This window comes from Cardiocondyla obscurior, linkage group LG07 (genome assembly GCF_019399895.1).
Source record: "Cardiocondyla obscurior isolate alpha-2009 linkage group LG07, Cobs3.1, whole genome shotgun sequence".
Classification (NCBI taxonomy): domain Eukaryota; kingdom Metazoa; phylum Arthropoda; class Insecta; order Hymenoptera; family Formicidae; genus Cardiocondyla; species Cardiocondyla obscurior.
Window position 1 is genome coordinate 5,465,486 of NC_091870.1, and position 21,991 is coordinate 5,487,476.

Genomic DNA, 21,991 nt, shown 5'->3' on the forward strand with positions numbered 1-21,991 from the left:
CCCGGAGCATTGGCTGCCGACTCGGGGAGACCCGGTCGACTTCCTACTGGCAATCCTGCCCGTCTCGGGGGAAGCCCGGACAATCCGCAGTGTAGCGACTCGGGGAATTTCCCGGTCGCAATCTCGGGGGTAACCCGGAACACTGGCCATCGACTCGGGGGAAGCCGGGTCAAGTCCCGCACAAACCCTCACCAGTCTCGGGGCATCCTGGACCGAACCACACGTCACCAACGGATTCGCGACGTCTAGTACCGGCAACGGCGGGCCCGGGCGATTCCCGTCTACCGCGATACCGACACGGCTAGCGCTTCCGACGTACGGCACCGACCTGCTTGTACCCCGCTCGCGCCGTTGCCATCCCTGCGTTTCTACCGACCTGCTTGTAACCCCGCTTGCGCCGTTGCCATCCCTGCGTTTCTACCGACCTGCTTGTAACCCCGCTTGCGCCGTTGCCATCCCAGCGTTTCTACCGACCTGCTTGTAACCCCGCTTGCGCCGTTGCCATCCCTGCGTTTCTTTTCATTAATATAACCCACGGTACCGACCAGCTTGTAACCGCGCCCGCGTATAATACCGGCGACCGACGCTGACAGCGTCCTCGCCCCGACGTTGATTTCTGTTAACATTATCCGGCTGCGCCGGTCGACCTGTAAACGCGATTGCGATTCACGTACCCCTCCTGGCATGTACATAGTGTAAACAACCCTTAGAAACGTAAGCATAAAACCGTGCACGGCTTTGTTTTTGTACCCTGAAGCTCCACTGAGCGACACCCAGACAGGGGAAAGCACGACTATTACACAGGTACATCGGCATTGACGGGAAACGGTGTATATAAACAGCCTAGCTAGGCAATGCGATAACAGCGGCCGATAGACAACATAGTTTAGCGAAAGACCGAAAAACGTACACATTACCAAAAAGGTTATTGACCGCTTCAAAATAATTTGAAACAAAGAAATTTAGCAAAATTTTTTGTCTCAGCGCCGATATTAATAGCAGAGTATCGACGTGCGAAAAAGAAAAAAAGAAAAAGAAAGAGAGAGAAAGAGAGCGCTTATATCACTCATACTACATATATAATTATTCATTCCTTATTTATTTCTGGATTTCCGCTTCCGACGCTTTTTTATCAACCATATTTTTGTTCGAGCATTTAATTAATTACGCGTTTTTTTTTATTAACGACAAGCGAAAAACGCTTAATATAAAAACAAGTATAATGTAAACGCGCAATGACTCACGAGTTATTATTGTCTTATGGCGAGGTCATAAGCCTCGCCACTAGTGGGCAAACACCAGCCCAGACAGCACCGAACGCGCCATAGAGGTTCGATGGGCGACCACCGGCCCGACGATAGCGCGCGCCGCCGAGGTAAGAGTGGAAGCTCCCCCACTCTCATGTCGGCGGCTATATAAGCCGAGCTCGCAGAGCAGATACCTTGTCTGGTCCTGATCACCGAACCGATCGCTCCTTCCAGAAATCCTAAAGACTTCGGGCGCTCCCGAAGCCCTCTCTAGTACTCTCCGACTCGGGCGCTCCCGAGTCGTCCCCGGGTGCTCCCGGTGAGAGTCTTCCGCTGTCTTGGGCGCTCCCAAGACAGAGTATATTCTTCAGGTTCCTGGAGACCTCGGGCGCTTCCGAGGCTCCACCACCGAGGCAACCGGATACCGCCGGCGCCCCCGGCTAGTCCGGGCCACCGAGATCCCCTGGACGGACGCTCCTGTCCGACAGGATCTGCCGTACGGCACGCCGCCGACGACACCAGCATCGCCGCGGTCGGGCGGTCCCGACTGCCGCCGAGTCCAGTGTACTTCGTGCCACCCGATTCCCCGGACGGGCGCTCCCGTCCGGTACCGGATCCGCCGCGCGACAGCCAGTCGCCGGCACTGCCGCGGTCGGGCGCTCCCGACCGCTGCCCCTCGGACCAGCCCGAGCAACCTCGGTCTCACCGACGGGCGCTTCCGTCGGCCTAGACCACAACTAGAAGCCCGAACTATCGTCGTTCTAACGAACCTTGGCTTCGGCGAGCCTCAATCCGGCAAACTACGCGACACTGCAGCCACTACCGTTACATGGCGCCCGAACAGTAAAATTGAACACCACGACGACGACGGGCCGGCTTCATGAAAACGTGGATATACGAAAGGACTAAGGCCGAGCTCGCGGCCGAACTAAAACGTTTTGGTCTAGAGTGCGACAGACCAATCGTTAAGCTAAGAAACAGACTTAGAAAATACGTAGAAAGCAATCCCGGATTTCAACCAATGGCAAAGGCGACAGACGCCCAGTCGCCACCACATATCGCGATCAATATGATAGGCGACGACGACAACGACAACGACAGCGCATCAGTGGCCCCAATAAACCAGGGAAAAGTCATGGATTAAATAAGAAAGTGGGGCTGCCACTTTGATGGAAGGGACCCGTTTGGATTCCTCGAAAGGTTAGAGGAACTGCGAAAAGCGTATGGGTACGACGAAGCACAAATCCTGCTGGGCTTACCGGAGATGCTCCGCGGAGACGCACTTTAATGATATAGAAACAACCAAGAAGGATGGACAACTTGGAGGAACTTTGAAACTACCTTCCGCGCACAGTACCAACCAAAACGACTTCGAACACAAATGTTGCGCGAGATTGAAACCTGGGTTCAGAAGCCGTTAGAAGCATTCCGACAATACGCTACAGCAATACAGACACTGATGCGACGGGCAGGAAACCTCTCGGAAAAAGAACAACTGGATTGGATCTACGAAAATCTACGACCGGAGTACAAGCTCTACATAAAAATGAAAGACGTACGGAATCTAACGGACTTAAACGAACAGGCCACGGAATATGAAGAAATCCGTAGGCAAGTAGAAGCTATCCGCAAGCCCGACACTCCGACACCAGCCATCGCCGCAGCAACCTACAGCCAAGAGGATTGCTGTTGGCGATAAAACAGAAAGGGCACACTCGGCAGAACTGTCGACAAGCACCGAAGAAATTTTGTTCGCGATGCGGTAAGGACGGGGTTCTGACCAAAGAGTGTCATCCGTTTCAGGGAAATGACCGAAGGACCGGAAGCGATGCCGCCGCCAGCCGGTCCGCAAACCAAAACTAAGATTCCTTCCGCGGCCGCACGTACAAGTGACCATAGGTAACCAAGAGATAGAGGCTTTATTGGACTCCGGATCCAAAGTCTCATGCATCAATACAGACACACTAGAAATGGCAAAGTCATTTCACTTCGCACCAGACGAAACCGCAACGAGCGTCAGAATGGCGGATGGCGGCACTAGCAATATGAAGAGCAGCATCACACTATCCGTCCAAGTACAAGGGCGAGTATATTGGCACAAGTTTCTGGTTATGCCGGAGTCCAGAAGCTCTATGCTAATCGGGGTAGACCTGTGAACGAAACTAAACCTAACACTGTGGCCGCCACCACAAGGAATAAACAAACCGGAACACAGCTGCATGACGGCCGAATTGGTGACTCAATCAATGGAAAAAAAGCAAAGACTGCAAGAATTTTTACGAAAGAAACTGCAAAAATTCGAGGGAGTGACGGGCCCTACCGAAATGACGACATACTACTTGCGGGTGAAAAAAGGCCAAGCGCCGATTAAACAGCGATACCGTCCACGCAACCCTGCTATGCAGAAAGTAATTAACAGAGAAGTACAACGGATGGAACAGGAAGGGATCATTGAGCCATCACAGGGAGCATGGAGCTCCCCGATCGTGCTGGTAAAGAAAAAAGACGGAAAATACCGGTTCTGCGTAGACTTTAGGAAGGTAAACACGGTCACAGAAAGAGACGCGTACCCGCTACCACAAGTGAACGCCACGCTGGACAAACTGCGAGGAGCCCGGTATCTCACAACATTAGACTTAAAGGAGGGATATTGGCAGATACCCCTAGCAGTAGAGAGCCGACCAATCACAGCCTTTACGGACCCGGGGAAAGGCCTCTTCCAATTCCGAGTGATGCCATTCGGGCTGCATTCGGCACCAGCAACGTTCCAGAGGTTGCTGGACAGGGTATTAGGACCGGAATTGGAACCCCACGTGTTTGTCTATTTCGATGACATCATTATAGCTAGCGAAACGTTCCATGACCATTGTAAACACTTCCAGGACGTCTTCGGCCGGCTCAGGGAGGCCAAACTTCACCTCAATCCTGATAAATGCCAGTTCTGCCGGCCGCAGCTAAAGTATCTCGGCCACATTATCGACAAAAACGGCATCCGAACAGACCCGGGGAAAACGGCGGCAATAGCAGAATGGCCGACACCGACCACGGTCCGGAAAGTAAGGCAGTTTATGGGCCTGGCGTCGTGGTACTGCAAGTTCATTGAGAACTTCTCCAGGAGGGCGGCGCCACTGACACACCTGACGCGAAAAGGAGTGAAATGGAACTGGGGTAAAACGGAGGAAGCGGCATTCCAAGAGCTAAGAGAAGCATTAACATCCACGCCGGTACTGGCCTACCCGGATTTTACGAAACAGTTTGTACTACAAACTGACGCCAGCACTCTAGAACTCGGCGCGGTCCTAACACAACTACAAGAAAGAGGCGAGCGAGTAATCGCGTACGCAAGCAGGACACTTAACACCGCAGAAAGAAACTATAGCGCAACCGAGCTGGAGTGCCTAGCAGTGGTATGGGGCATCCGTAAAATGCGAGGGTACCTTGAAAGGTACAAGTTTAAAGTGATAACAGACCACCAATCCCTCAAGTGGCTGCAAACCTTGGAGGAGCCAACAGGAAGGCTGGGACGCTGGCTATTCGAGCTCCAGCAATTCGAGTTCGACATTAAGTACAGGAAAAGTAGTGCGAACCAAGTAGCAGATGCACTGTCAAGACAACCGGTCATAGATAGTACAGAAAATACGACAATGTGCAAATGGTACTCCCGCATGACAGAGGAAGTCCGGAGCAAACCAGAAGACCACCCGGATTTCAAAGAGGAAAACGGACGGCTCTACCGACACATCTTGCACGATGTAAACTTTCGAGAAGTCGACCCAGCATACCAGTGGAAGCAGTGCGTATCTCGGCCAGACAAAACTGCACTGCTAGCACGCCATCACGCGGAACCGATAGCCGGGCATTTTGGAGTCACGAAAACCATTGCCCGTATGGCCAGATTGTACTACTGGCCGGGAATGTTCCGGGACATCACGAACTACGTCCGAAAGTGCCCAACGTGCTTGGCACATAAGGCGGCCTCGGTCAAACCAGCGGGAAAACTGCACACAACACCGGTATATAGCCCATAACAACAAGTCACCATAGACTTAATAGGACCGCTGCCACGGTCAACAAATGGTCACATATGGCTACTGGTAATGCAGGATCGATTCTCGAAGTGGGTGGAACTACAGCCGCTGCGACAAGCCACCGCCCCGGCCATAACGAAAGCGGTCACCGAGAGAATTCTTTTCCGACATGGATGCCTCGACACAATTATATCGGACAACGGGACACAACTGAAATCAAAACAGTTGAAAGAATTACTTCAGTCCTGGAAGATCGAACACCGCACAACTCCAGTATACATGCCGCAATGCAACCCGGTGGAAAGAACAAACCGCACAATTAAGACGATGATTGCGCAGTTCACGCATCGCAATCACCGACGATGGGATGAACACCTAAGTCCCCTCCAATTTGCGTACAACACAGCGCGACACGAGGCGACCGGATATACCCCGGCGTACTTAAACCACGGCCGGGAACTAGCGCTACCGCATCCAGAAGACAGACGGCATGCAACACCGACAAGTCCGCATCAGACCCAACGATGGTTGGAAGACGCGCACAAAGTAGTGCGAATAAACATGGCACGAGCCTTTCAACACCAGGAGGTGCACTACAACCTCAGACGGCGGGAATGGCGTCCAAAAGTGGGGGACATAGTGTGGAAACGTGAACACACTTTATAAAAAAAAGCGCGGGAATCAACGTCAAACTATCCGCCAAATACGCCGGGCCAATGACAATCAAGAAAATCCACTCACCGGTAATCGTGGATTTACGGGACACACGGGGAAAGGTCCATAAGCACTGTGACGTGGCGGCTTCGCTGCCTTGCCGCAGCTCCCCGCGGTTGTCACGGGTCAATGCAAGGCTCGATAGCATAGTCCGAATAAAAAGATAAAAAGGGAGGGGTAAAGGGAGAAACAGCGACACCTCCGAAGGCCCATACACCGTGTGCGAGCGCGCAATCATCCGCGAATATTTTTGTTTAATTAAACGGCGCTGAATCGGGCGGAGAGCGACCGGTGGACCGCGAGAGACGGAGGACGGAGCGCGGGAACACAACAGCGAGAGGGTACGAGCTGGCAAGACAACACCGGGGGACGGAGGAGCGTCAGAGAGATCCTGGAATACCTCCAGACCCACAGAAGTGCCCGGGAAGGGAGGCCACCCGACCCGAGAGCACTGGACATAATTCGCGGCCGAAATCATGCTGCGCAGATACGCCGTACTACGAGGATCCGACGCCGAGGGAGACGTCGCGGAAGCCGAGTCACGTACCCCATCCGAAACGCGCGCCGATAAACTAGTTAGTGATAGGGCCCCGCGAGGGCAGCTGTGCCCGCGAAAAACTAGCGGCGACATCGCGCGCGAAAAAGCGGCGGGACCCAGGAGAGGGGGGACGAGTCAGCTCGCCTGCCGAAGTTCGGCGCGGTCCTCGCTCTCTCCTGCGATAGCGTGCGACGAAAACGGGTGGCGAGCGATCCCGAAAAAGCGGCGTAGGATAAGCGAGCGAGTCCGTGGAAGGTAGCGTGCCAGGACCAGCGGTATTTTTGCGAGGATGCGTCGTGATGAAGGTGAGGTTGTCCACCCGGTCCACTGCGGTAACATTCTTTTTGTGAAGCCTTTCGCTTCTCGGGGCAATACCCGCGTGTTCGGACGATCCCCGGCCACGTGTTGCGAGTACCCGGGCTCGGAAAAAAAGGCTTGGCGGAACCTTGTTACAGTGTCTGACCATTGTGTTTGTGAGTAGCTACCGACGGGCGTCCGGAGGCGGTCGGCGGGACCCCGCGAGAGATTTTGGCTTCGGACCGCTACTCTAATGTAATTACAACGCTACCGAACGTCTTAGTGCTCGCGTCCGCACGGAGAGCTCTCGGCAGCGACCGAGGTCGGAAACCGAAATCCCGCGATCTCGTTCACGACGGACGATCTTACACGTAAATTCTTGTGTGTCGTTGCGTCTCGCGAAAACACGTCGCGGGTACAGGAGGTGCGTGGCCGACAACCAAAATAGTCAGGGCCGACGCGAGAGCTACGAGAGAACGAGATCCAAGGGAGATACTCGTGGCGATCTAATAGCGGTTCAAACCAGTGATGGGAATTTTAGCTCCGAGCAACATCGATGTTGCTGGAGTGGGGAACCACGCACACACGCCAGCGTCCTGTCGGTGAGCGCGCTTCGTTCGGCCTCGCTCGGCTTCGCTCGGCTTTCAGAAGAGGACAGATATATATATGTTCCGTCTTCGTCGCACCGAGGCAGCTACGATTCGTAGGCGACGAGTCGTAGCCTTCGAGTTACGGTGACTAAGACGAGTGCTCGCATCGTGCGAGCCGCGTGAATCGCGGGCACCAAGATGCATATTTTTTTACAGGCTGTATGTTAGAATATGATGTGGTCTTCCGCACTACCCAGGAGGTGCCACTTACAGTGCGTTAGGTTTTTTAATGTGGACCTTCGCCAGTAGCCATATCATACCACATTTCTGAATTGTCTAACACGCAAAGTGTCCGACAAACTTAATATTAAATTATTAATAAACTGTCTAACACGCAAAGTGTCCGACAGAATGCGTATACTATATGTAGGAAGGATAATTTTTTACGGGAGTAAATGAAAAAGAAGAGCAACAATATTATTTAAATTTTTATTTTATTAGTTAAAAAAAAATTGGTAAATTTTTTGCCCGCCCCGGCCTTGCATGCCGCCCCGGCCTCGCATGCCGCCCCGGCTTCGCATGCCGCCCCGGCCTCGCATGCCGCCTCGGTCTCGCATGCCGCCCCGGCCTCGCATACCGCCCCGGCCTCTCCAAAAACTTCTTCTCGAACGTCCGGCCGCGTAACCTCTTTTTCGTTTTTCTAAAATGTATAAATAAAAAAATAAGTATATACTAAATATAAATAATAAATATGAATTTAAATATTGTTATTACTTTGCTGCTTCTGCTGCGGCTGCGGCTGCGGCTGCGGCTGCTGCTCCTGCTGCTGCTCCTGCTGCTGCGGCTGCGGCTGCGGCTGCGGCTGCTGCTCCTGCTGCTGCGGCTGCGGCTGCGGATGCGGCTGCGGCTGCGGCTGCGGCTGCGGCTGTTGTTGCAGTTGTTCCTGCAACTGCTTATGTTTCTGTAATAGAGCGGTAATTTGATGCTCTACCTCTACGAGCCGCTCTAATGCACTATTTTCTAAAAAATGAAAAAAGTATTAATTTTACAATATATGAATTACAAAAAAAATAACAATTATGTATATTACTTACGAGGATTTTCGCTCATCTTTAGACGATTTCGCTCGCTTTTAGACGTCTACTGCTCGTTTATAACTTTGTAAGCGATTATATACAATGCATTTGTTTTGCCCTAAGCTACGAGCGCTTCGTGACCGCGAGCAGAAACGATAAATAAAAAATTATTATATATACTGAAAGTACTTCTACAGTTAAATTAGTATATATTGACAGTTTATTTGCTCAATTGTAATAGTTTTTGTGAGAAATAATTATTACAGAAAGCTGCAACAGATTGTAAGTCTTTTCAATTTATTTTTATTTTTCGTATCTAATATTTATAATATATAAAACATTAAAATGTGCGATTTATTGAAAAAGAAAGCTAAGCGAAGCTTTGTTGAAGCTTGGCTTTCTGATGATCGCTATAAATCTTGGATACGAAAAGTTCCCTCAGATGATAGTTTATATCATTGTATTATTTGTAAAAAAGATTTTTCGTGCAATACATGTGTATCACGACATGCGGATTCTGCGTGTCATAATGAGAAAATTAATGAAACCGATTTTGAAACAAATAATGACGCAAACGAGAAAAATATTAGTTACGGGGCACGGCAAACATTCCGACAACAATGGTTAGATATTGAAATATTTAAACCATGGTTGCGCGAAGTATCACATAATAAAAAATTATGTTTTTGTACATTTTGTGAAATATATATGGTGGCTAAATTATCGAATATTTATCGTCATGCAGAATCCGAAGTACATATTATTAACAATGAAAATAGAAAAAAAAAGATATAAATGATATGTGTGACAAAAATATGAACGTGGAATCACTTGTGCCGATTGATGATGAAAAGAAGGCAGCAGAAATTCGATATGCTGCATTTATTGCTGAAAAAAATATTTCATTCGAAACGGCACAAGATATTCTAACATTGTTTAAAGAAATAGGAAAGGATTCTAAAATAATAAAAGGCATGACAATGAATCGAAAAAAATGTTAAGGAATTATTTCCAACGTTTTATGTCCGATAGAAACAAATCGTGTAGTTGACATATTACAAAATAATAAATTTTCAATTTTTGTAGATGAAACATCAGACATTTCGAATCAGAAATGGATGACGTTTCTTGTGCGGTATGTTGATCCTGAAACGTTAGATAGTCGTTCACAATTAGTAAAATTAATAAATATTGACGCAAAAATAGCAGCGCGGAAAAATTATTTGATACATTTTTAAATGAAATGTGAAAATTGCAAATTCCATTTCAAAATATAATTGCTATGTCATGCGACAATGCACATGTTATGGTGGGCAAATATTCATCTTTTAAAACAAAACTTCAAAAGTTTTGTCATAAATTATTAACATTTTCATGCCCGTGCCATTCCGCAGCTTTAATTGCACATAATGCATGTAGTAAAATTCTAGAACATTGCGAAGAATTTGTTAAAAAAGTAGCAACTTTTATCAACAGTAGTCCGAAACGTTCGGCTATTTTTGAAGAATTTGCTATAAGTTTTCAGGAAACAAACCGCAAAATTTTAAAGTTGTCAGATACACGATGGCTTTCTCGGTATTCAAGTATTGAACGACTTCTTGAGTACTGGAATACTCTATTTCTGTTTTTAACTGAAATAGTAGTAAATGAAAAAACAAAATCTGGAGAATATATACTTTCTATAATGCAAAAACCTGATACAAAAGCTTACCTATTATTTTTAAAACATATTTTATATCATTTTAATTCTTTCAATCTCTTTTTCCAAAGCCTAGAAACAAGAATCCAAGTATTAAACAGAAAATCTTTAGAATTTTTATGTGGCATTTGTAGAAATTTCTTAAAACCTGAGCTATTAAGCAGTTTAAAAGAAATTGATATGCCAGAGTTTGATAAAACAGAAAATCAAATTTCAATAAATGAAATATATTTAGGAGAAGAATGTCAAATATATCTAAAAAATTTAATTACGGAAGGACATACAGACGTTGTTGCAAACATTCGACGAGATTGTTTGCAATTTTACGTAACAGCTGCACAAGACATTTGCAAAAGGCTACCAATACGTGATGCCTTTTTATCAAAATTAAAAGTTTTTGAATTTAATACGGCTTTACGCGATAGTAATAGAGAAAGTTCATTTCGTGATGTCTCTTATATCGTGAGCACCTTTGGAGGCTTTGATGAAAAAGATTTGAAGAAAGAGTGGTTTGCATTATACAAAGATTTTTCAGAATCAGATAAAGATTTGTTAGCAATATTAGAGTTTGATGAATTGTGGAAAAAAATTTTAAAAAGTCATCGATATCCTAATTTAAAGTCTGTCTTGAATGCTGTTAGATCATTGCCAAATTCAAATGCCGATTCCGAAAAAATCTTTTCCTTTTTACCAGATATAAAAACTAAAAAACGAAACAAACTTGCACCTGCAAACGTAAATGCTTTATGCGTGTTTAAGTCAGCATTAAAAGCGAGAAAGAAAACCGCTCTAAATATTAACATCAATGAAGAGCATTTATCTTTAATGTCAACAGACAAATTATATTCTACATGTCATAAAAAACAAGAAAGTCATCTAACATTATATACTGCAGATGATTGTGACATGGCTGGTCCTTCCTCGTCTACAATGCTATAAATAATTTATTTATGAAAAAAAGAAGTTTAATAATTATCAATTCAATATTAAGTTTGTCGGACACTTTGCGTGTTGGACAGTTTATTTATTGTGGCGGCCGAGATGACAATTCGGTAAATTGGCACTCGGCGCACCACGACATAGGCAGCCCGGCATGCAGGAACGTATGCCGGAAGGCCCGGAAGCTTGGTGGGAGAAAAAGCTCCGGGCCCGGCTGATAACAGCCGCGGCCGCCAGGCGTCGCGAAAGATAAGAGTTTTCGCGATAGTCAGATGCGATAAGGACCGCTATATAAGCGGCACCGATGGAGCTTGCGATATCGCCTTATCCGATAAGGAGATCGCTTTTTGAATACGATCGATAGTGCTCGTATAGACGCACACTTCACAGTACGAGAAGTAGTGCTCTGCCGACGCACATCGAACGAAGACGAGGCAGTAGTCGTTGCCACGAAGCAGAGCATAGCCGTATGCCTTTACCACCGTTAACGAAGAGCCAGAGTCCGGAGACGGGGACTCCACAGAAGCGGACTAGAAGAAGCCGACGAAAGAAGCGGGCCACGCTGACGCCGGAGATAGTGCCGGATAGTCCTCCGTCGCCACCAGTCGAAGAGGCCAGAACACCGAAAATCGTATCTATCGAAGTCTTTCCGCCGCAGCAGCCGCTGGCGGGAATCCTGAGGCCTCCAGGACTTAAGAAGCCTCCACGTCATACTAACTTCCAATTATTGGAGTGGAAGCCACAGCTCGCCAACTTTACGCCTCCACGACTAACGAGGCCTCCGCGAATTTACCTGGCACCGGGCGACATACGTGTCTGGAGATACACTAGTCCCCGGTGGAATCAAGTCGAGCCATTACTCTCGCCTATCCCACCAACACCACCGGTGCGGATAGAGCGAGGAGTTCAGTGTGGACCCAGCACCACAGAGCGGGCCATACAACACGCTCCTGTGGTCACGGATAGTGGAGTCCAGTGTGATCCCTGGGCTACCACTTCATCCTCGGAAGCGGAACCGCCAATTCTACCTGGCGATGAAAAGTGGGGCCCGATAAAGGTGACGCTCACCGCCCCACACATCTCGTACCGCGAAAGGCGGTTATAAACGTTCTAAAGCGTTATTTTGTAAAAGCACCAGTGGGTGCGATTTAAACGAACTCAAACAGAATGTATATAATCTTGTAAATATATTTGTACATAACTAAAAAGAAAGGGTTTATCTCTAACCAGTGTTCTATCCTATCAGCGAACTAAAATACCTAAATTTATTATTAATTCAATATTAAGTTTGTCGGACACTTTGCGTGTTGGACAGTTTATTTATTATTAATTTAAAATTAAATTTGTCGGACACTTTGCGTGTTGGACAGTTTATTTATTAACAATTTAATATTAAGTTTGTCGGACACTTTGCGTGTTGGACAATTCAGAAATGTGGTATGATATGGCTACTGGCGAAGGTCCACGTTAAAAAACCTAACGCACCTGTAAGTGGCACCTCCTGGGTAGTGCGGAAGATCACATCATATTCTAACATACAGCCTGTAAAAAAACATGCATCTTGGTGCCCGCGATTCACGCGGCTCGCACGAGCCGAGCACTCGTCTTAGTCACCGTAACTCAAAGGCTACGATTCGTAGGCTACGAATCGTAGCTGCCTCGGTGCGACGAAGACGGAACATATATATATCTGTCCTTTTCTGAAAGCCGAGCAAAGCGCGCTCACCGACAGGACGCCGGCGTGTGTGCGTGATCCCCCACTCCAGCAACATCGATGTTGCTCGGAGCTAAAATTCCCATCACTGGTTCAAACCAAAGCCACGATCTAGGTGATCGCGCGAAAATCGAGCCCGCTCATGATTACGATAATTTTGTTATTTTTCTTGTTACTCGTCATAATTGTCTCGTTCCGTTGAGTATTAATAAACGGACTGAAAATTGTATTCGCCCTGTTCGCGTACTTATCATTTTGTGCTGTCGTTTCCGTCGGTCCGAGAAATTCCGTCTGTGATACCCCGCCACTCTCCGTTCGGATGAGCTAGTCCCCGCGCGTGACGGCCGTTGGAGTTTATCGAAAATTATTAAGAGGAAATAGCCCTTGTGAATTGAATCGGCACGACTGGGCCCGTGCCTGGCGCACAAAACTAGTTCGGCATCGGATTGCGCCGTCCCGCGCCGGAAAACGGGCGAGGAACCGCGACCCCTCCTCTCTCCCTATCCCTCGTGACACGACGGCGCACGAATTTTCCGTCCGTGCACGGCCGTCTATTTTTGCTCGCGACTCTCTTCCTTGAGGAGGAGAGAAAATAACGTGACAGCACATTCATGTGCACGACCTTAAGGCCGGACCCCCACCAGACGAACAACCACGTGACCAGGTACCATGTGACACCGAGACAGGATATATAAGTCAGGCAGCCGGAACCAGTGCTTCAATAGTCCAGCTTCAGCCGAGCATGGTGGATCAGGACATCCTCGAGATCTTTGGCGACAGCCTGAGCGACCTTAGCGACGAAGAGCCGAGAGAGCCGACGAAGCCACCCGAACCACCGGACCAGAGAAAGGACATCCCACGAGTGGGATCGTCCCTACAAAGAGGCGACAGGGCACAGGAACGCCATACGCAGTGGTTGGCAGAACCACCACCCAGCACCAGGCCGAAGAGACGACTTGTGGTAGAGCCAGTTGTAAGACGGCGAACACACACCGCGATGACAACGGCCGTAGCAACATGGGTCGCCCGCGCTACGAGCACGCCACCACGATGCGGACAGCCAGCACGGTCAAGACCGGATGCGCCGCAACCTGGGCCATCACAATGTGGGCCACCACCGCCTTTTCCCCGGCCAGCCGTGGGCCCGAGGAGGCCACCACCTCAGTTCCGGCCACCGGAACCGCAACCATGGCCCCGGCCACCGGGACCACCGCCTCAGCTCCGGCCGGCAGGACCACGACCACAGTTCCGGACACCGGAATCACCGCCACAGCTTTGGCCACGAGGACCACCGCCACAGATCCGTCCAGCGCGACCACCGCCAATGCAGCAGCCAAGCCCCGTCAGGAAGGAATGCGCGGGTCTCGTAATGGTCGACCCACCCGGATTAGACAACCCGTACACCAGGGTCAAGCTGCCGACCGGGGAAGTCATCACCGTCCCGATTTCGGCAGTCTGGAAGAACCGAAAATTCCGGGCGCGAACAAGCAGCGGCAAGTGGCTGCTAAGGTTCGACGGGGACGGCACATTACGAACGTGCCGACGGATAGACGACCCTTAAAGAGGGGGGAGGGGGTGATGTGGCAAAGGCATAAGCCTCGCCACTAGTGGGCAAACACCAGCCCAGACAGCACCGGACGCGCCACAGAGGTTCGACGGGCGACCACCGGCTCGACGATGGCGCGCGCCGCCGAGGTAAGAGTGGGAGCTCCCCCACTCTCATCTCGGCGGCTATATAAGCCGAGCTCGCGGCAGAGCAGATACCTTGTCTGGTCCTGATCACCGAATCGATCGCTCCTTCCAGAAATCCTAAAGGCTTCGGGCGCTCCCAAAGCCCTCTCTAGTACTCTCCGACTCGGGCGCTCCCGAGTCGTCCCCGGGCGCTCCCGGTGAGAGTCTTCCGCTGTCTTGGGCGCTCCCAAGACAGAGTATATTCTTCAGGTTCCTGGAGACCTCGGGCGCTCCCGAAGCCCCACCACCGAGGCGACCGGATACCGCCGGCGCCCCCGGCTAGTCCGGGCCACCGAGATCCCCTGGACGGGCGCTCCCGTCCGACAGGATCTGCCGTACGGCACGCCGCCGACGACGCCAGCATCGCCGCTGTCGGGCGCTCCCAACTGCCGCCGAGTACAGGGCACTTCGTGCCACCCGATCCCCCGGACAGGCGCTCCCGTCCGGCACCGGATCCGCTGCGCGACAGTCAGTCGCCAGCATCGCCGCGGTCGGGCGCTCCCGCCGCTCTCCGGGTCATCCCGGACAACCTTTGGCTCTCTTGGACGGGCGCTCCCGTCCAAGCCTAGAGCCCGCCGCACGACTCTCTGTCACCGGCATTGCCGCCGTCGGGCGCTCTCGACGGCTGCCATTTCCACTTCGTGCCCACACGATCCCCCGGACGGGCGCTCCCGTCCGGCAAGCGGATCCGCCGCGCGACAGCCAGTCGCCGGCACTGTTGCGGTCGGGCGCTCCCGACCGCTGCCTCTTTGGCCAGTCCGAGCAACCTCGGTCTCACCAACGGGCGCTGCCGTCGGCCTAGACCACAACTAGAAGCCCGAACTATCGTCGTTCTAACAACTCTTGGCTCCGGCGAGCCTCAATCCGGCAAACTACGCGACACTGCAGCCGCTACCGTTACAGTCTACCGCGAGAAAATAAGATAAAAATGAACAAGCGTCGACCTAATACTAATAAGATCAAAATATATAATTAACACCGGCAGCAATCAATCCAATAAACACATCCTAACAACGACAATTAAAAACAGCGTTCAAATTTTTTTATTTCTCCTTTTTATAAAATAGTCTAATAATTAAATAAAGTATATAATTGTTAATTTTTGTATAAACATGTAAAACATTTAAAAAATGAAAAATTTACATAGGCCTGACTCGAACTAGTGATCCTGCGCTTACTAGACCAGAGCTGTCCGCGCTGGACTACCACGCTGCTTCGAAAATAAGTCTAACTTCTCGGTACTTCAATACATCGCAAATGTTTAAACTCGATTTTCTTTTTTTATTTTAGAGAAGCGCATCGAATGGCTTTACAATATTAATGTAGGAACACCAATTTTCAAACTCTGCGAATTTGAATAAAATCAATGTTCCGTTGAGCGCGACCTCTCCTTGTTAGTAATATACAGAGTGATCAGTGGACGGAGTTGAAAATAGTAGATAGAATTAATCGAATTAAGATGAAAAATCCTTTACCATTTTAAAAAATTCTGAATAATTTCCGAGAAAAAAATTAAATTTTTGTACTCGTAAGAGCGGCAAAGAAGCGTGGGCTGAGTGAGCACGCGATAGACAGCGGCGTGTATATCTTAAAAGTGATGGACGAAATCAGCGCGCGGCGAGCGAGACGAGGCGACAACGCGCGTTGTCACTTCATTTCGCTCGCGTGTCGTCACATCGTCTCGCTCGCGCGTTGTCTTCTTCTCTCGCTCGCTATGCGCTGATTCCGTCCATTTCCTTTAAGATATACTCGCTGCTTTCTATTGCGCGTTCACTCAGCCCACACTTCTTTGCCGCTTTTACGAGTACATAAATTTAATTTTTTTCTCGGAAATTATCCAGAATGTTTTAAAATGGTAAAGAATTTTTCGTCTTAATTCGATTAGTTTTATCTACTATTTTCAACTCCGTCCACTGATCTGGGACACCCTGTATGTTTAAATAAAATTTAGTTTTTTTTAAGCTCTAAAATTTGTCTCCCTTCCTCGTTAGCTCTTATCATTTGATTAACATTGGTTATTCAAATCGATAAGATTACCAGGCATCACCACGTGGAGATGAAGATAGGAATTGAGTAGAAAAAACTTTACGACGATAAAAGTTATGTTCGAGTAGTGTTGTGGCGAGCCACGGGTTCCCCCCGTGTTTTATAGGAGCGTCTCGTGTAGGATGATGAAATGATTTTAACAATTTTGTTAAATTATATCGCCTTTACTTTCTCGTCTTTCTTCAAGACTGTGGTGCGAACCAGTTTACAGAGTGACCGGAGTTAAACCGAAACGTCCGCGCAATTGTCAAATACGATTAAATTTTTTCTCTTTAAATATCGCCCGTTTTTTCTGACTTTAAGACTAACGCTAACTTTTTTGATGATCGCGGGTCTATTTATATGTGTTCCGCACATCTCCTCGCTATTTCCCTGGTCTAAGTTCGAACTCGCGTCGGTTACAGCGGTCGTTCACCCGAACTGTGTTGTTATATTATGTACGCGCACGCCCGCTTGAGGGTTCGTTCGAGCGACCGAAATTGTTTCGGTCGCCCGACACGAAAACGTCAGGTGTTCCCTTCGCGATCGAGCATAAACGGATCATGCATTCAACGCGTGAAGATCGTCGCTCGATCGCGAAGGGGACTCATAAGCGTCCTAGCTGATCTAGCCCGAGGAGAAGTCAGTCGCTCACGCACTTGAGGAGCTCTCAGCGCGCGAAAGTCTCGTCGTGACTTAGCTCTAAACGTTTTGTCTCCGGAGCTTGAATTTACTCGCGAGACTCGCTCAAGTCGTCGTCAAAACCACGATCATATAGCAAGGGCAATTTATTGCTTTTTCTCCATCCTCGGCAGCGAAGATCGCGACCGCGATCACCCGGCTGCATCGCGTACGCCGACGCGTGCAAGATCTCCGTTCGCGGAGGCCTCCCGCCCGGACGCCTCTCAAGATTTCCGACGGAACGTCTTTTGCAGCCTCCAAGAGTGGGACAAGATTTCCGTTGCGTGTATATAGTTTTGTAAAACAGAAATAAAGACGTTACAATTTTAAGAAAGATTCAGAGACAGTGTTCAATCCATCCTCGTACCGCGTGACGCTCTATTCAGGGCGGAATCCGCATACACGCGTGCCGAGCGTGCTCACGCTTCGCGTACCGACTCGCGCACATATTAACATCGCATTTTAATACATTTTCTTTGTTTGGCTTTTTATTTTCGCGTTCTAACCGTTTCGTTCTGTCTATCTACTTTCTATATTTGTCCTAAACAAGTAGACACTGTTAGCATTATTAATGTGAACGCAACGCATTGCATTATTGTTATTCATATCATTATTAACAACAAACATAAAATGCATAACTTTTTTATATAACAATAGTAATGTCTTCTCAAAAACAACCAAAGTCGTGTATTATGCTTTTACTACCCCTTTAAAACCCAAAAAATATAGTGTCTCTTACAGACATGGTGTCTACTCATGACAATAATTGAATTAGCATTTTCTACATATTTTAAAACATATGCTATTAATTTTTTCTCACTTTATATGGTATAAAATAATATAACATGAAAATGCAATAGTATCATCTTCATTATTGTCATACGTGGAGTAGAATACTAATCTACTTTTCTTTTTGGTTTAACGTTTAGCGTACGAATGGTCTGTGGATATTACAGCTGTGACTATTTCATTATTATTAGATGAAGATGCAACAGCATCATTGTCATCATTTTCGTATGCGAAATACAATGTTAAAGTACTTTTTTTTAATACAATGTTTAGCGTACAAATTGTCTGTGAATATTAAAGCTATGTAATTCTTATCTATACTCATATTTAAAATAGACTTTCGTTTCCGATTGCAGAGCGAACGGTTGTGTGTCTGAGCGAGTGCATGTAGACAAAGGTTTTGTGGGAGTAAAATAGGTTTTCAGAGGTAAAGGGTTGGTTTGAGGGAAAGAGGGAAGGGTTTTTAAGGAGGGCAAGTGAGGGTAAAGAGCAAAGGTAAAAATAAAGGGAAAAATCGGGGAAGGTATAAAGAGGAGTTCATTTTGAGGTTAGGTTGGCGGTGACGGGAAAAAACCGTGGGTAAGACAAAGGAAAGGAGAAAGGCAAGGGGGTAAAAGAGAGAGTTAGAGGTATCAAAGACAAAGGGAAAAGAGATAAGGAAGACTGGAAAATGAGTGAACAGGAAAAAGAAATTGTGGAGAGTGGAAGTGAGGAAAGAAAAGAGGAAAAAGGAGAAGAGAAAATAAAAAAGAAAATGGGAAGACCTGCAAAGGTAGAGCTGCTAAGAAGGGAAAGGGCCAACAGCTTGCCAATTTTGGAAGCGTGGAAGCAAGGGGAGAAAAAGAAGGAAAGGCAGGAAGAAAAAGGCGAAATAGAGGGTTTGGAAGGATTTAGGAAAAGTGTAAAAGTGTACAGATCACCGGTGAAAGCAACAGGAGAGGGTGGTGAAAGGGGAATAAGCAAGGAAGGTTTTGAAGAGGTGATAAAGGAAATGAGAAGTGGATTCGCAAGGATTCAAGCGCAGATGGAGGAAGTAAGGGAAATAAAGGTACAAATAAGAAAAAAAATAGAAGTATTGAAGAAAATATGGAAAAAAGAGAAGATAGATTTAGAGAAAAGAATAGACGGGATGGAAAAAAAAATAAGGAAAAAAAAATATGAGGGAGGTAAACTGAAAATACCAGAAGAGATACAGGGAAAGGTTTTGAGTTTAGAAGAAAGAACGAGAATGTTGGAAATGGCAAAAGAAAAAGAAAAGAAAGAATGGAGGAAAAACAATTTAATAATAAGAGGTATAAAGATAAAAAGTGAGGAAAAAAAGGCGCTGAAAGAACAAGTGGGAGAAATAATAGAAGCAACAGGAGTGAAAGCAAAGATAGAGGATGTAAATAAGATAGGAGGAGTAAATAAAGGAGATTATGGTATGGTGTGGGTAAAGATGGAAAATTTTAAAGAAAAATTGGAAATATTAAGATGCAAGGGAAAATTAAAGGACAAGACGGAATGGATAGGAGACGATCTAACAGAATACGAAAGGAAAGTGGAATGGCTCATAAAGAGAGAAGCGGATAAATTAAAAAGAGAAGGAAAACAGGTAAAACTAGGATACAAGAAGATATGGGTAAATAAAGAAATGTGGTTATGGGATGACTTGAAGGAAGAATTGAGAAAATGGGATGGTGCGAAAGAGTTTGAAAAAGAAGGAAATAAAAGGAAGAAGGTGATAGCAGATAGATTAAATGCAAGTTTTTGAAAAGAGGCGGAAGAAGAGAAGGAAATGAGTTGGAAAAAGTGGAGAGAAAAGATGAGGAAGGAGGAAAAGAAAAGGATGAAGAAAAAAACGGAAAAAGGAAAGATAAAAGGCAAAAAGAAAAAGAAAAGGAGAAAAAGGAGAGAGGAAAGGAAAAGGCGGAGGTAAAAGACAGAAACGTGAGAATAGTTTTTTGGAACGTGGCAGGAATAGAAAACAAGGATGAAGATTTTTGGAAGAACATGGAGAAATGGGAGGTGATATATATGTGTGAAACTTGGTTGGAAGAAAAAAAATGGAAGGGGTTAAGAAGTAAACTGCCAAAGGGCTATAAATGGATAAATAAAGGGGCGGAAAAGAAAAATAAGAAGGGGAGGGCAATGGGGGGAATGGTGATGGGATGGAGGGAGGAATTGGAAGGAGAAGAAGAATTAGAATTTGAAGATAGGAAAGGAATGATAGGAATAAAGATAAAAAGTGGAAAAGTATGGTGGAAAATAGCAGGGGTATATGTAAATGAGGATTTAGAAGACATAACAGAGAACATGAGAAATTGGATGGATGAAAAAGAGGAAGGAACGAGATATCTGATAGGGGGAGACTTTAATGTGAGGACGGGAGAAGAGGGCGGGCTATGGGATGAGGAAAAAGAAGAAGAAGACAAGAAGGAGAGAAAAAGGAAAACAAAGGATAAAAAAATTACAGAAAAAGGAAAAAAATTTTGTAAAGCTGTGAAAGAAGCAGGATGGGGAATAGTTAATGGTTGTACAAGAGGAGATGAAGAGGGTGAATGGACATATGTAGGGGGAAGAGGAAAAACAGTGATAGATTATGTAATCAGTAATGTGGAATCAAAAGGAGAAATAGTAGAAGTGAAGGTGGGGGAGGAAGTGGACTCAGACCACTTACCCTTAATAGTGACGATAAAAAGGGAGGGAGAAGATGTAAATATGGTATAAAAAAAAGCACGAGACTGGCTTGGAGTGAGAAGGAGAGGAAAATGTTCAAGGAAAAATATAAAGAACAAAGAGAGAAAGAAAACAATACGGAGGAAAATTGGAGAAGTTTTAGTAAGGAGCTGGAGAAAACAAAGAAAGTAGTTAAAAAATGAAAAAGAGGAGGGGGAAAAACCAAAAGAAAGATGGTGGAATGAGGATTGTAAAAGGAAAAAAGGTGAAGTAAAAGAAGAAATGTTAAAATGGAGAAAGGGGGAAAGGAGTGAGGAGAATTACAAAAAGAAGAAAAGAGAATATAAAAAGCTATGTGAGGAGAAAAAATTGCAAGAAAAGGTGAGATGGGAGAAAGAAATAGAAAAGATTAGAACAGAGGGAGAAGTATGGAAAGTAGTAAACAAGGGAAGAAAAAAAAGGAAGGAAGTGGAGGAAAAAATAAAGATTGAAGAATGGGATGGATATTTTAAGGAAATGTTAGGAGGAGTGGAATGGAGAGTAAGAGAAGAAATAGGAGGAGAGAGAATAGAAGACAATGAGGAAGATATAAATAGAGAAGAATTTGAAAATGTAATAAGAAAGTTGAAAAAAGGAAAAGCAGCAGAAAGTGATGGTTTAGAAAATGAAATATGGAAATGGGGAGGGGGGGAAGTAAAAGAGAAATTATGGGAAATGTGCAAAAGGGTATGGAGGGGGGAGGGGATGCCGGAGGAATGAAGAGAAGGTGTGATAGTTCCGGTGTTAAAAAGAGGAAAAGGTGAAAAAGTAGAAGAGTATAGAGGGATAACGTTGACACAGACTGCGTATAAAGTGTATGCATCTGTGTTAGCAGAAAGATTAAGAAAGGAAATAGAAGAAAAAGGAATATTACCGCAGAGTCAAGCCGGTTTTAGAAGAGACATAAGGACAGTGGATCAAATATATGTGTTAAATTATTTGCTAAATAAGAAGATAGAAGAAAAGGAAGGAAAAATGGTAATTGTGTTTATAGATATGAGAGCGGCGTTTGACTCTGTAGACAGGAGAAAATTGGTGGAAACAATGAAGAAAAGAGGGGTAAGGGAGGGATTGATAAGAAGGTGTGAAGAAATATTAGAGGAAACGGTGAATAAAGTAAAGGTGAAGGATAAAGAAAGGAAAAGTTTCTGGACGACAAAAGGAGTAAGACAGGGTTGTCCGCTTAGTCCTAGCCTGTTCACGCTCTTGTTGGCAGACATAGATGA

At 46.6% G+C, this 21,991-nt stretch overlaps 1 protein-coding gene across 1 annotated transcript; it reads left to right on the top strand.

The window, feature by feature from the left end:
- Window positions 1-9,772: 9,772 nt before the first annotated feature.
- LOC139104338 (SCAN domain-containing protein 3-like) lies at window positions 9,773-11,128 on the top strand. The gene has a single exon (XM_070659764.1). It carries the CDS (start codon window positions 9,773-9,775, stop codon window positions 11,126-11,128), a length of 1,356 nt encoding a protein of 451 aa, XP_070515865.1.
- The last annotated feature ends 10,863 nt before the right edge of the window (window positions 11,129-21,991 follow it).

What these genes read in the sequence shown, in the direction of transcription:
- LOC139104338 (XM_070659764.1), top strand. Translation starts at nt 9,773, where the DNA reads ATGTCATGCGACAATGCACATGTTATGGTGGGCAAATATTCATCTTTT.